Source organism: Harpia harpyja, chromosome 17 (assembly GCF_026419915.1).
Source record: "Harpia harpyja isolate bHarHar1 chromosome 17, bHarHar1 primary haplotype, whole genome shotgun sequence".
NCBI lineage: Eukaryota > Metazoa > Chordata > Aves > Accipitriformes > Accipitridae > Harpia > Harpia harpyja.
This window is the reverse complement of record NC_068956.1, coordinates 27,412,279-27,426,905: the sequence shown is the minus strand read 5'-3', so window position 1 is coordinate 27,426,905 and position 14,627 is coordinate 27,412,279. Positions and strand designations below refer to the sequence as shown.

Sequence of the window (14,627 nt, the reverse complement as noted above, 5' to 3'; positions counted from 1 at the left end):
GGTCCCTTTATAAAAATCATGTATGGATAGTGGACAAAACAGGTTCCAGCGCTAATCTCTGTGGGAGTCCACCGGGGACCTCACCCCATTGTGAACGTGGAATATTTATTACTATTTTTGTTTCCTGTCTTTAAGCAGCCATTAAGCCACAAGTGGCCTTTTCCTTTTTATCCCTGATAGCTGAGCTGCTTTATGATCTCTTGGTAGAGTATCTTGGAGGATCCTTTTTCAAATCTGTTACTATTCATTTTGTTGATTTAACATCCCTGAGCTCCTCTATGGGAGGACTGATGAGAGGAATCACTTCAGCTGTCTTGCCATGACCCTCGTCTTCTTGGCTTTTTGCATATGTCCTTATTTCTGTAAGTTTGCCTGGGTGGCTGGTGGGGCAGTTACCTCCCTTTTCTTCCTACCATCCTTTGTGCCCATAAACGCACTACTATTGTTGTACGGAGCCTGCATATAATTTCTAATCCTCTGCTTGTATTAGAGCTACCTTCTGTGGTTTGGCGAGGCCACTAATGCTTTTGTAATCAGGAGATACTTTTTATACTGGTGCTATTCACAAAAAGTGTGTATCTTAAAATGCAAGTGGATAATCCTCTGATGCTGGAACGGGGATGCTAGAACAGAGGAAAAGGATATAATGTACTATTCAGAAGCCTCTTCTCCTGGTTTGAAGTTTATCAAGGGTGTCTATAAGCCTGTCTTTCATGCATAAGAGGAAGCCTTGCTTAGCAGTACTCATTTTTAAAAGTCACTATCAGACAGTTGACATAGCAGCTGACTTGCCTCCAGAACACATCAGTATCAGGCTTTCCAGTTAAACAATCATCTGTTGTAATGTTGTGCAGCTATTATCCGCTTCCATCCCACTTCCCGGCGATGTCGAAATCTCGCAAAAACTATTTTTCTTTTGCCCCAGTCCGGTTCCTGGCAGCCCCAGACGAGCCACAGAGCCTCGGCGCCCCAGCACAGCCTCAGGAAGACGGTCAAAGTGCCGCTGAGCCAGAGGGAAACATTTCTGGCTGTTCTGGAGACCCTGCCGTTTCATGCCCTGTATAAATGAGTTTGCAGCCTGTAGTAATCCCAGCTCAGCTTTCAAACAAACGTCTGCATTCAAACATAAAACATTTTTCCTAAACAGCAGGCAATGAACTTCTGCTTTTAAAAGTCTCGGTCCCAGAGATAGGATTCAAAACACATGAAGTAAGTGAAACCCTCATCATAAACACAGCTTTGGGTTCCCTGCATATGACTTTTTTCTCTTCCTAAGTTTGAGTAAGGAGGAATTGCCTGCTGTTAACACATGAGCTGCTGTGCAGGCATCTGTAAAGGCAGATACAGGTAAGAAATCTAAGATGTGTGGATAGGATAGGGATAAGATATGCAGCTAGGACTCCAATATCGAATATAGGATATATTGCATGTATAGGATATCGGAGTTTTGGCCATAATCCAGCAAACTGAACTGTTCTTCTACCTGCAGAATTATAGAAGGGAATCCAGAGATCAACAAGTTAAAAGCAGACGCCTGATTTCTTTTCTTCCGTGACTTGGAAACAAGAGTTTCCGGCTTCTTCTAACTACATGTCACTAATGTTAATAACAACTGTGCTCCTCCAGTGGTTAGGAAGCTGTGTTGTTCTCATAGCACCAGTGCTTTCAAATGAAGGGAAGCTATCAAGTTGCCATTTAATTTTAGATGCGATATAACAAGATAAGTGCAACTAACAATAAAAGGGAAATGGGTCAGGGTGAGAAGATCAAGTGGCTGATTACTGTGTGAGAACTGCAGGTTCAGTCCAAACCCAAAGAACTCCGAGCCAGGTACGACATCATGGATCTATCTTACAGTTAATTAGGAGGGGTGCATTCTAAGATGTGAGTAAGCAGTCCTGTTACATATCTATATATACGGAAATACAAGTGGGAAAGTGCCATTCATCTCAATTTACCCTCGACTACCCTGCTGCCTATAGCATTGCCTCACGCCTATGTGAATAATACTCTAAGGCCAAGGTGGTGTGTAGAAACTCACACTGTTGTTTTGCTCAGAAAAGCTGGTTTTAAGTGGATAATTTATTACCAGATACATTTTAGCATTTCTAGAGTACAATGCGCTGTTCTCTCCAGCTGATTACGGCACCCCGCTCTCAGTGAAATGGGAGCAGATCTCAAGTACTGCCTGTGATACTTTGGTAGATATGGGTAGCCCTGGGGCGTTGTTTTCCTGCGAATAGTTTACTCTTTCTCTCTCACACCAAATGCAATTTCAGGGAGAAAAGGTGGCAGAAAGATATAAAAATCAACGAACAGAAAATGAAGTGTTGCAGAAGAGTACGCATCCTTGAGCTGACTTTGTCAATTATACTAATACTGTGCAGGTGTCAGTAGCGCTGTGCTGTATAATAAGCCTTTAAGTAAAGATTCCTGATCTTCCAGCAAATTTCAGTATCCATCAAATCACCGATTGTCATGCTAGATGTGACATGTAGGTATTACACTATAGATATGTGTGGACATTTCTGATTCAGATTAAAAAAAATCGCTAATTCCAGCTGTGGTTTTATGAAGGAATCTCCATTCCTGCGTGGATCGGTCATGACATGGGAATGTGGGGTTGAGTTTCCATTTTGTGGGCTGTGCTGCTGTCGTGACAGGCTGCAATTTCAGGTGTGTGCTGGAGCTCCCCCTTAGCCTTTGTAAAATGAATGGGGAAGCTTTTACTTTGAAGTGCTTTTATGAGATGTATTAGCATGAAGTTCAATGTTGCTCTATTAACTATTCCAGAAACAGTCTGTAGACTGAGACTGAAATATTAATTAGTGCTCTTATATAACAGCTTAGGCTTCTGTAGTGCTTTTTGTCTGAAAGATTGACGGCCAAAGGGCTTTCCTCATTTGAATGACGCATTTTTGAAAATAAACAGTGAGTGTCAAGGCAGTCACCGAATGAGGAGACCGTCATTTTAAAAGTATGCAATGAGGACTACTTCTTTGCTCCACCACGCACAACTTCAAGCACAGGAGCTTTCAAACGAGCACCGCAAGACCAGCTAACTCTTATTATTTCTTGTTTTATTTGACTACTGTGTAAGTGCTGGACCGGAGCCAAAGAATTCATCCTCAGCAAGGGCAGCGCTCGGCAGCGCCGAGCCTGGAGCAGCCCTCTGGCTCTGAGGTTGTGTTTGGACCCTCCTGTCCGGGAGGAAGGGATGGTCATCACCCTGCAACGGAGGGTCCTCATTCTGCCCTTCGTGACCACTGAGATGTGCTGCTGGGGAAGCTGGGGGGGCAGGTCTGCCCTGTCGCTTACCCTCTGGCGGGGATGTGGGAAGGATGGGCACTGGGACTGGTGCTTTGCTCTCTGTTACAAGCACGTAACTGGGCTTGTTGAGCCCTTAATGGACTTGTTCCCTGGTCAATCCCTTACTCAGGCTCTTGCCTTGGTTTTTGTTTCTTTGGGCTGGCTTTTGAAGCGTTGCATTTCTATTAAACTTCTTCCTAGTCTTTGGAAATATTGCAAGGAAGAATGCAGAATCCCATTAGCTGAAAAAGTCAATGCATTTTCCAACAGAAAAAGAAATCCCCATGAAAATTTAAACAGAGTGCTATGAAATGTTAATAATTGCTTTTTCCACTAGCAATAGCATTTTATAAATAGAATTAGATCAAAGGACTGTAGATTAATCAAATAAGAATTTGCCCGCATGATGGTAATGTCTCTTTGGAGAAATACTGTGCACATCATTGACACTCGGGAATCTCTGGGATATTTATTCTTCAAAAGACAGCAGCTGAGTGACCGACGTGCTGACTTGGCAAGCTGGGGTGGGAACGGAGACCATCCCTTCCCTGCTGCTCCGGCTCTCTCCACTTGCACCTGTGCGGCAATCCTGCCTCTCCGCTTCCCACAGCAAGGCAGGGGGGAGACTGGTCATTCCCACCCCCTGGCTGCCAGTGAGCAGCCCTGTTTGGGAGTATAGATGGTAGTGGTGCCACCTCTTTTGTCTTGGGTTTGAAGTCCTGCTGGGAGTCTCAGAGAAGACCATACAGCCACACCTGGGGCAAAACCCAGCAAGTGCAGGACTTGCTGGTGCTGTGGATCATAGTAAAGGGTAATGGAGGCTTTCAGTCTAGAGCATTCATTTTAAATTTCTAGTACGCGGAACTACGTTTCTCCATTTTATGGCACTGCAAAAGTCCCATGTCGATTAGGAATAAAATTCATACGGTGTCATGAGAACAGATTGCATCGCAGTAAAACCCTGCCCTAAGAGCGAAATTTTAATGAATAATTGTGAATGAGACAACTCTCCTTTCCCCCTCTCATGTTTAGGTGGCTACCTCAGCCCTTGCAAGCTAGCCTGACCCTGTCCTTTGTGAGCAGGCAGGTCCCAGGCAATGCCACCCCACGGCCCTGCCCCGGTGGGCAGCCTCATCCAGGCTGGAGGTGGGAGGAGAGCTCCCTTGTAGGAAGGCATGTCGTGACATATTGTTGGCCTCAAGGCCGGAGAACAGGACGCAGACAATAATGTCACTGCAGGTAGACGTCCAAGTGGAGTCCGGGGAGGTCAAGATCCCCCCGTGGGTTGGGATGGGGGTCGAGCCCCTTCTGCCCAGGGCTTGCAGCCGCTCCAGCAGCGCCGTCGGCTCCCCGTCCCCCAGCCCGACACCGGCCTCGTGGCAAGGGGCACGGATCTGGGAGGTGGCAGCACGCTTCCCGAGCCGGGCAGGATCCGTGCTGGATCTGTTTTGGCCAGCCTCCCCCCGCATCAGCTCTGCCTTCCCCTGCCTTGCTGCCTGCCCGTGGGTTTTGGCAGGAGCCCATTCAGCCAGGTGGGGGGGAAGAGCCTTCCGAGTTGTCTTCATTTCCAGTTTTGTGATACTGTGAAGTTGATCTCCAGGGCTGTGGAATTGCTTCTCGTGGGCCAGCAGCGCTCATATCAGAAACTGTCTCGATCACAAAACTCCCTGGCAAGACGTCTGCTCCCTCGGAAATCAGCTCATGCTAGGTGTGTATTAAACCAAAATATTGGTATTTTAAAATGTAATGGAAAATTATTTGACAGGCATACTAGGAGGGCATTTTCGGTATATTTTTATTCAGATTTGCTGCCCGCTTGCTGATAAAAACAGCAATGCTCTGCTTCCATTTGATTAACTAAAGAAATGGCATGTTTTGCAAACTCAGTGGTTGATACCTAAGACTGAATGAAAACAGATGCCCCTCCGTCTGTTAAAAAAAAACCCAAAAGATGTTATGGTGAGGAACCTGGACAAGAGAGAATGTCTCCGTTCCCTTCCCCTCTTTCAGGCTATGACCAGTTCTTTGTAACACTAATACTAGGGACTCTTAGGTTTTGTTTACTGCTGAGTGCCTGCTGCTAGGCGTTGATTTTTTATTTTTTTTTCATCCCAAGGGCTTCATTTGTTCCAACGCTCGTCGTACCGTGCGGTTTTGGGGATTCAGACAGCCCTTCCGTAAACGCACTTTTCCTTGGCAAACAGGGCTATGATTTTTCGAAAACAAGCGAGGGCACCTTCTCCGGAGATGAGTCGACGGCTGGGCTGCAGAGGCAGAGGTTTCCTGCAGCCCCGCGTACCCTAAAGCAGCCGTTCCCCAGCGGCTTCCAACTTTTTCCTCTTGGCTTTCGAGAGCGGCCCGCTGCAGCCCCTCCGGGCCGGGTAAGCCCCCTCCGCCCCGGGGGGAGGCCGGGGCTGGGGAAGGCCGGCCGGCCCGGTACGGCACGGCACGGCACGGCACGGCCCGGCTCCGGCCCGGTACGGTACGGCCCGCCGCGCTCGCTGCCACGGGCTGGACTGGGAGCGATTGGCCCGTGCGGATCATGTGGGAGAAGCAGGAATCCTGAGTTGTAGCTTTTGGCACTCCTTTTTTTTTTTTTTTTTTTTCTTTTAAAGCGCTTGCTCTTTTCAGCTCCCTAGGGCTCGTTGCCTCCCCTCCTTTCATTACCCTGATTATAATCTGGAGTAGCCACCGCGGAGACGGCCGGGGCGGTTTTAAAGGAGCAGAGATGTTTAAGCAGGTGCCCAGGACTTCGGGCACGGGCTGTTACTACCTGAACTCGGTCTCACCTGAGGGCCAGGAGATGTACTTGCGATTCGATCAAACCGCCAGGCGCCCTCCCTACAGGATGAGCAGGATTCTCGCCCGTCACCAGCTACTGACGAAAATCCAGCAAGGTGAGTCAACTGGCAGAAGCGCTCCTCAGCCTGGCGGCGTGGCAGGGTCTGCAGGTCCCCGCTTTCACATGGGAACAGGTTTTAATGCCTCGTATTTCAGGCTCTTTTCCCATCTCTATTCTGAACTAATCTGGGTAGAGCCAGAGTTTGAAATAGTCATTCATACCTTTCTGTTTCTACACGTGCACACATACAGTGAGAACCAAGAGACAAACGCTAGTGCATGATTAGCTATTTAACTAAATTATCTTTTAATCATAAACTGTGTGGTAGCTTAGGTGCTGAAGTTCGTCTCTCTTTTCCGACTGGCAGAGCGGTTACTGGCATCAGTACATCTGCTCTGATTGCTACAGGTAAAACCTGCCTGTGGTAAAGTACAGAGAGAGAATAGATGATCATCCAGTTAAAAACAAAGTAGAAGTCCAGAGCAGCTGGAAGAAGGCAGCTGGGGTGACATCCTTTGGAAACAAGCACGTGTAACTGTCAGAGGATTAGAAAACTTGTCACACATCCTTAAAAATAATTGCTGACTTGGCTTCCTGCAGCTGCTTATGCAGTCATCCAGGCAGTCATTACAGATGTATTGATTTCGTTTTTCTGAATATATATCTACAGCACTAAAGCTAAATGCAGATTGGCCTCAGAACAAATCCTTTGGCCTGTGCATGCAATTTAAAATCATCTTCAGAGTCGTTAATGCAAAGATAAAAAAATAAAAGCCAACTGTACAGATTTTTCCAGATTAAAAAGCAAATCAATACATAGTTTTGTACTGATCATAGTTTTGTACAGCACCCTGTTTCCAAGAATACCAGTTTCCAAAGTGGATGTGGTCCTACACGCGGAAAAAGAGTATGTCACGTATTTGTCATGAAAAAAAAAAAAAATCCTGAAGATAACAGTCACTTTCTTGACAGCTTGCGAAAAGATGTTTGATTCTGCTATCTAAAGGGCAGGCTTAGAGTTAAAATCGTTCACTGTTATGTCTGACAAATATCACAGAAATTTGTGTGAGCTTCTGACCAGCAGCAGTTAAATGGAGTGGCTATTTCTGTGTGTTGCTTTTCAGTAAGATCCTTTATATCCGTGGCTGTCAAACTCTGGCAGAAGTACAGGGATATAGTGATGAAACTTTTACCGCATTTATAAAGAAAACAATACATAATTCTTTGGCCAGTTTTTAAAAAAGATGAAAAAGATAGTTTCTGTGGCAATTAGGAAAACGCAGTTGTTTGCAAGGCGGTCTCAGGAACCGGTCGCGTTTGAAGGATACTGGTCCTTACTGCAGCTCTAATTTCAGGAAGGATATTATGTCATTCTGTGTACCCAGCGTACAGCCTGGGTTGAATGGAAAGAAAGGGTAATTTATTTCTCTCCAGGTTTATCTGAAAATGTTTTGGGGAGCAGTGCTAGTACCAACGGAATTTTCAAGCAGCAGCTGCGGATGAGATGGATTAACACACCTCCTCTACCTGTCCTGGTGCTGTTTTAACGTTCTCTCTTGTAACCCATAACCCATGAGCTGTCCGGCAGAGCCAGGGCTGCCAAAGTCACCCAGCGGTGCTGAGGCTTTTGAGAGGCTGTGTGGTGGGACAGGGAGGAGTTTCCACGTTGTAGCTTTTCTTCCTGCGGCTTGTTGCACGGCTGGTCAGTCTGTGATGAATGACCTCTGCTCCTCTGCCGCAGCTTTCCAACCTGTCCTACACAGAGCTGTGGGAAATGGTATTTGTGTAGCGCCTTGATGATGTGATATATGTTGCAGTTAAGTATATGAAATATTTGTGTATTTGGGATCACTAAGAATACATGCTTCCTTCACTTCTTTTATGGATGGAAAACTGGGGACAGAGTCCACTGTTAGTTAACTGTCAGTTCATTAGCAATAATGAAATTAATGTGTGCAAATAGACACTGCTGTCTGTTTTGCAACCCGTATGTAGGAATACACACATCTAGTGCAAAACCGTAGGCAAGGTACACATTTTTTCTGCAGTGCCCCAAGTAATGACTAATAATTTTGATACAAGTGGCTGTGTTAGGAATACCAAAAAAGCTAAGTCTAGCTAGTGTAACTCAATCTGAAACCTCCAGTTTACACGCTGGGTGAAAACCCCAGACCCGTCACTCACTGACAAGGCTTTCACCAGGTTGTGCTGGGTCAGCCTGTCACGCTCTGTGCTTGCCTGGTTCAGACTGTAAGCAGTGTGAGGGTACTGTCCCAGTCCCAGAGGGTACTGGAAGAGTACTGTCGTATGGATGAAGGTATCAGCCTGTCCCTTTAGAGGTGAGTGAGTTTTACCCCATTGGCAAGTGGGATTCGTTACTAATGGAGTGCCAGAGAGAACTTATCAAGAATGTGTTGAAAAGTAAACCAGGAGATGCAGGATGACAACCAAAACTTGCTTTCAGTCACCTGGTTGAGTAAAGGATGTAAATCATTATTTAGTCTCCTTGAATTTGTACGTCCTTGAACCATACATTTTAAGGCCATTAAGACAATGTATTTGAACCCTGCTACTCCGCAATCTGATCATTTGAGTTACAGCATATGTTTAGAAAAACATCCAGCCTGCGTTTTAATATCACTGGAGCAGTGAATCCCCCCCTGGTTAATTGCTTTGCTGAAAACAGATATGCCACATGTTTAAGTGCTAAGCTGCCTTGGGGCTTGTTCAAATACCTGCTCTCTGTATATCTTCTGGTGCAGATACTTCTCAGTTGCTGGTTTTCAGACTGGAGGCACCCACAGTAGGAAGCACTGAAGTTTTTACATCAGGGATATTTTTTCTTAGTGAAAGGAATGATTTACAAAATCACAATGTATCCAATTTATAATGTATAAAGCAGTCAAAGCTTCCATTCCAGGATAGGAACCTGGTTCACTGATGAAGTGTAATACAAAGTGTTGCATATACTGCTATCTTTTCAGTCATTAGCTGCATGTACTATTCTAAACGATGGTAATTATCACTCTATCATATTGTGCAATATAGCTGTTCTTCCTCCTTTAAAAACACATTTGCTGAAGAAGCTTTCCTTTGTATTTTCCTTTGGTGTTAGTTAAAAATAAACTAAATGAATCATTAGAGGAATTATGCTATTTAATAATTTCTAAAAAGAAAACCACCACAAGGGAAATTAAAGGAACTAGACTGTTATTTTAATCAGATCATACTTTGAAACTCCTAAATATTTGGTTTATGTACACCACCGACTCCTTGAGGCAGAATTATGTGGTGGCCTGTGGATGTGAGTAGTAATTATCTGTCTGATATTAAATAGGTATTTTCAAAATGTGATCTTTGATGATTCCCTTTCCCCCATAAGCCCGTTAGTTTCCATGATGAAGGGGACACATGCCTCAGCATAAAGGAACAGGGTCTAGCATGCTTGGTCTGAGGTATTTACTCAGACTGTGTATGCAGTAACTGTATGAGAATTCATTAATGATTACTCATGTTCTCTTTAAATAAATAAGGTGGTGACTTTAGAGAGTTTATATTACATGAGTCACAAAGTTGTTATTTCTTTCACAGTACATGGCTAAATTCAGTGCAGAGCAGAAAATACAAAAAGTAGCTGTAGGTAAAAAGTAATGAAGAATTAAAGCCATACTCTGAAAATGTTAAATTGAAATCGTTGACTGTGCAGCGCAAGTAGGGTGTAAGTCAAGGTGAACAAAGCCACATCTGCCCCAGCACAGCTAGGCATTGCTGGTAGAGAAGCGTCCCCATTCATCTACAGTAGAATTTGATTCTTAGACTGCACTTTCAGTAAGAAAATAATATGAAGAAACAAATGAAAATAAGAGAAATTCCTATTCTCAGCGAGTGAATTCCTGCCCACAGTGAGTAATGCTCTGTGATTTGTCTCAGTTTATGTCCACAGGCAAGAGCAGTTGAAGAGAATTGTTTGATGGAGCGATCTCAAAGCAGACTTTAACTTTTCAAGGCAAACTCTCTGTTCAACACTCAGCAGATGTTTTACATGTTGCAAGTTCAGTTTTGATCTTTTATGAGTACTGTTGCCTCTGTGTCACCTGCATTTGTCTGGTTTGAGTGAGTGTTAGAGGTACAAACAAATACACTTTTCTGTCTACAGTCTTCACTTTGGAGCTAGTTCCATGTGTTTAATTCTTCTCTTTTTTTAAGCATAAGTACAGTTTGTGGGAAGTGTTACAGAGGGATGCAAGTGACTTGGCAAAAAAATTGTGCATTTTAGGTGACTTCAAATTTCAACTGTTAATGTAAAACAAACTGTAATATACTCCCATACTCAAAAGGAGAACTTGGAAGTCATGTTAAGTGAAAACGCTGCAGTCATAGTCTGCATTAAAAAAGCCCAGATCATGTTCTGGATATGCACACAGGTACAGAGTACCTGTCGATCCCTGGAGATGGGAAACGGGATACAATTATGTAATTAAAGACTGTGGTTTTGTTCAGACACACAAGGAGGACAAAATATGGTTGTTCAGGCAACCTGAACCCTAGCATATCCCACATTCTGGATGCTGGCCACTTTACCTACACATCTTTAAACCTCAGGAAAGTAAAAGATTAAACAACAAGATTTAGCCTTGGCGGTGATGGTACGAACACCCCCGCTCAGGTCATCTATGACCAGTGCCAGTGACCTACTGCCTCTTGAGCTTGTGGGGTCGGTAACTCGTGGCAGTAGCAGTTTGTAGTTCCCGTTCAGCCCCCGGTGCCTCCGGTTGTGGTGGCCCCGTGTCTCTGCTCCAGCCCAGGCACGCAGGAGAAGACAGGTCTGGGGCCAGGGTGGCCTGGGGCACCGGGGGGAACGTCCTCAGCCGCAGAGCTGCCTTGCAGACCTCAGCTGGGACATGGTCCATCACCCTCTCTGGCGTCGGACACGGTGGGGCAGGTGTGTGTTCGCAGCAGAGGGATCTTTGGGTCGATTAAACAATATCAAGTCTTGACTAAGTCCGTGAAAGCTGTGTTTCTTCCAGTATCTGAAGGTCCATTAGAAACTGAGACCCTACATCACATGAAGCTTCTTCACCATCATCTTTCCTTCCTTACACACTCTTTCCTCAAGTCCTTAGCCCTAAACTTGGAGAAACTAGAGTTTTTCTATTAAATTGTAGGATTTCTTTAAAAATAATTTTTTTCTAAACTTGTACTCTGAAATGGTTGAAGTATTGCTGTGAAGCTTTCACACCAAAAAATGTGAACATCCTGAGGGGTATTTATAAACTCAAAGTGCCTTGAGGTGTGTTTATGAAATAAAAATACAATTAAATAGTAGTGCAAAAGATTACAGTCCAGCTAATTAAAGTTTAAAAAAGTTGTGCTTGATAGACAGCAAGACATTTGAAAGGGAGAAACCGTCACTGGAGCCACTGCCTAGCAAAGAGGTTCAAAAGCTGAAATTATCAAGAAATACCTGTGTGGTATGTATGAAGAAATGACCTGTGTGGTACTGGAGATCAGACTTCAATGACGATAGTGGTTCCTTGTGGCCTTATAATTTCACAGCCACTGAATGACAGTGACACTTCTGCTGACACATGCAGGTTGGACACCAAGAAGTAAATCTTGGCTCTCCTTTTAAGTTAGGGGACTTTTGCTCTTGATTTCACTGAAAGCAGGATTTCAGCCAAGGTGAAATCTTGAGACATTTTTGTTTTGAAATTATTTGTGGTAAAATGAACAGCTGTGGTTGTGCTATATATCTTGCTGTATTGATCACTGAGGAGATTTTTAATTCTCACATTAACCCTATTGTATAATTAGAGCCAGTAATGTTAAAAGACATTTAAGCCAATAAATGCAAGATGTATGCTCAATAAATGAATCATTAGAGTAATAATACTTGGGTTTTTTTTTTTTTAGTTTGAATTTAGAAGAAGTGATAAGTCACTGGGGTATATAAAACGCTACATAACAGAAGTAAAATAGAAATTACTCACAAAAATAGATTAATTAAGAGAATCTGTACATAGCACTTTTGTTACTGAGAGACTCTTATGTCTGTATTTATACATAAATCCCTGAAAATAAAGTGCAGTACTTGTACCATGAGCACCGTAAGTGTTAATTAAAAAAAATCTGCAGTTTTAGGTTCCAGCCACATATTATTTTTCTCTCTAGGCAATAGATCCTTATGGACTTTTTTTTCATTTTGATTCAAGTGCAAACTATGAAGTCACTGATAGCATCTTAGCCATAGTCATTGTTTTTATCTTACTCGTATCACACAATATTGTTAGACTTTTAGTTGCACTTCAACAATTATATGAGCTGTTTCATATAGGGCATCCCATATATTTAGATTAGTGCCTAATCCTCTAATGGAAGGGACTGAGAAAACAGGTCCCTTGTAGTTAGGTTATCAGGTTATTAAACAGTTGTCCATAGTTGAGTTTGCTACACCTTGTAGCCGCTTTCAACAGTAAAGTGCTGAGTTATATGGCCCGGGGGCTTGATGCAGTCTGTGCTAGTTGTGTCATTTCTTATTTATACTTACTTTACAGGTATTTGAATGTGGGCAAGTCAATGAACCCTCATCTTCATGCCTCGTAAAATTCTCATGTGTTGTACTTTTTGCTTAAAAACCTGTTGAGTTTCCCCTTTCGGGTTCAGTTCAATGGGTCAGCTCTGCTTACTAGAGCAAATCATCACAACGTTAATTGCACACCATAATCTAGTGGGGCAGAGGAGGGCCTGAGCACCTTGAGCTGCACTATTTAGAAGCTATTGAAGAGCAGACAGCATGATTCAGAGAACTTGTGAGTATTATGGCTTAGCTGAAAAGAATGTGCGTGACTCAGTCTGAAAACATTTTGTGGCTATTCGTCTCTCATCTGTTACAGGACTGAGTAGGTTAATTCTGCTGGGAGAAGAAAATCACTCCATAGCGCTTCAGACTACATAGGGTTTTGACTAACATACATCCACAGATGAGCAAAAGTTTCTGTCCTTGTGATAAGTTAGGCTAACTCGGAGAAATAACTTAGTTTAAAATAGGGGCTGCGCAGTGTGTCTTACGTAAATACCATCTGCCAAGCAGGGAAGCTGCCTTGCTGGAACATACCAGACGTTTTGCTTTCTGCTCAAAGTCCTTTGCCAAAGAAGGACTCAGTCCTGCAACTTACTCAGATGAATCTTCCTCTGTTCTAGAGGAGCAAAATAATAAATCCTAATAATGTCAACTGGTATTGTTTTAATGAGCTAGATATTACAGCCCTTTGGCAATAGTTGTGCTCTCTTTTAATAGGATTGTGGTTGGAGGAAGGTCTGTTTGTGTGAGCAAAGTCTTCAGGATTTGGAAGCAAAATCTGTATATATTTATTGTTGTCTCTCTGATTTAGTCCTAATGGCCTAAAGGGTATCTGACTTTTTCCCCCTTAATGTGTCACTAGTGTCTTTCATGGTTTGTTTATTTTATTGATTGTGCCGTGTTTATTTCTAATTCTCCATCACTTGAGTGGTTTAGGAGTATGGAAAAAGGCAGTAAGTTCAAAGTGGAATCTAATTTAATTCTAGCTTTTATCTCTTTAGTCACAAACACACACCCACCAGCATCCCCTACCCCCAAAACCTGCCATTTTCTGGGAGATTTCTCAGCTTCCTTCTTGAAATCACATTTGCAGGAAAAAATGACACCCTCTCATTAAGGAAAGGCATTTACTTAAAGGCTGCAGTACAGCTTTTACTGCCGCATGTGTCCAGAAGCAAGGATGATGGTACAGCTTTTATGCTTCTCTAACACTTCTCTAGAAGGGAGCTGCTCCTTCTGCAAACCCCCCAGCACATGCTGAACCCTGTGGTTTTTCTCTAGATCTCTAACAGCTCTTTGTCCTTCCTTACTACATGTGTCCTTTGGGCCACTACTTCAATATGCATTATCCGCATTATCCAGAAGCTGCTGCTTGCAGATATTGGGTGTTAACATGTCATGTTCCTGTGTTGGCACTAGGCTTATGGCAGTAAAATGTCCCTCTGAGCCTGAGTGGGCATATCTGTACTGCTAAATAAAAGGGATGGGAGGTGAGCTGGAGTACCCTCTGCTCCGCTGAGCAGATGACTCCCTGGCTCTGTTTTGGCCTTCTCCAGCTAGCTCAACCCAGAGCAAGTTTATGGGAGAGAGGACTAGTCCTAGGTAGCGCGGACATCAGCTGAGTGATGCCGCTTGACCAAAAAACAAGAATCAGGCTGTCTTTCATTTAGCAGTGTAAATGTAACCACTCTTGCCACTGCCACAGAAAATGCAAAATGAGGAGAAACCTTGCTGCACAGGTCTACAGATCTAACATTAATGTTTCTTTAGTATTTACTCCCCAAAAGTTGAAAATTTCTTGCTGTAATACAATTTTTAATGCTTTAAGTTTCTGAAGGAAATATGCAAAAGTAAATGTATCCTATCATGAACTGCCTTTCCGTTCCTGCATAAATG

The 14,627-nt window shown here is 43.6% G+C and overlaps 1 protein-coding gene across 5 annotated transcripts in view; it reads left to right on the top strand.

The window, feature by feature from the left end:
• STARD13 (StAR related lipid transfer domain containing 13) overlaps positions 1-14,627 on the top strand; it is a 312,029-nt gene that overhangs the window by 183,098 nt on the left and 114,304 nt on the right. Inside the window, exon 1 of one of the 5 annotated variants that reach the window (XM_052812404.1) lies at positions 5,911-6,206. The exons of the other annotated variants lie outside the window; for them this stretch is intronic. Within the exon in view, the coding sequence (XP_052668364.1) occupies positions 6,038-6,206 (169 nt within the window). The 5' untranslated portion in view covers positions 5,911-6,037. Of the gene's footprint in view, positions 1-5,910; positions 6,207-14,627 lie in introns of those variants that run through there. 5 annotated transcript variants of the gene reach the window in all.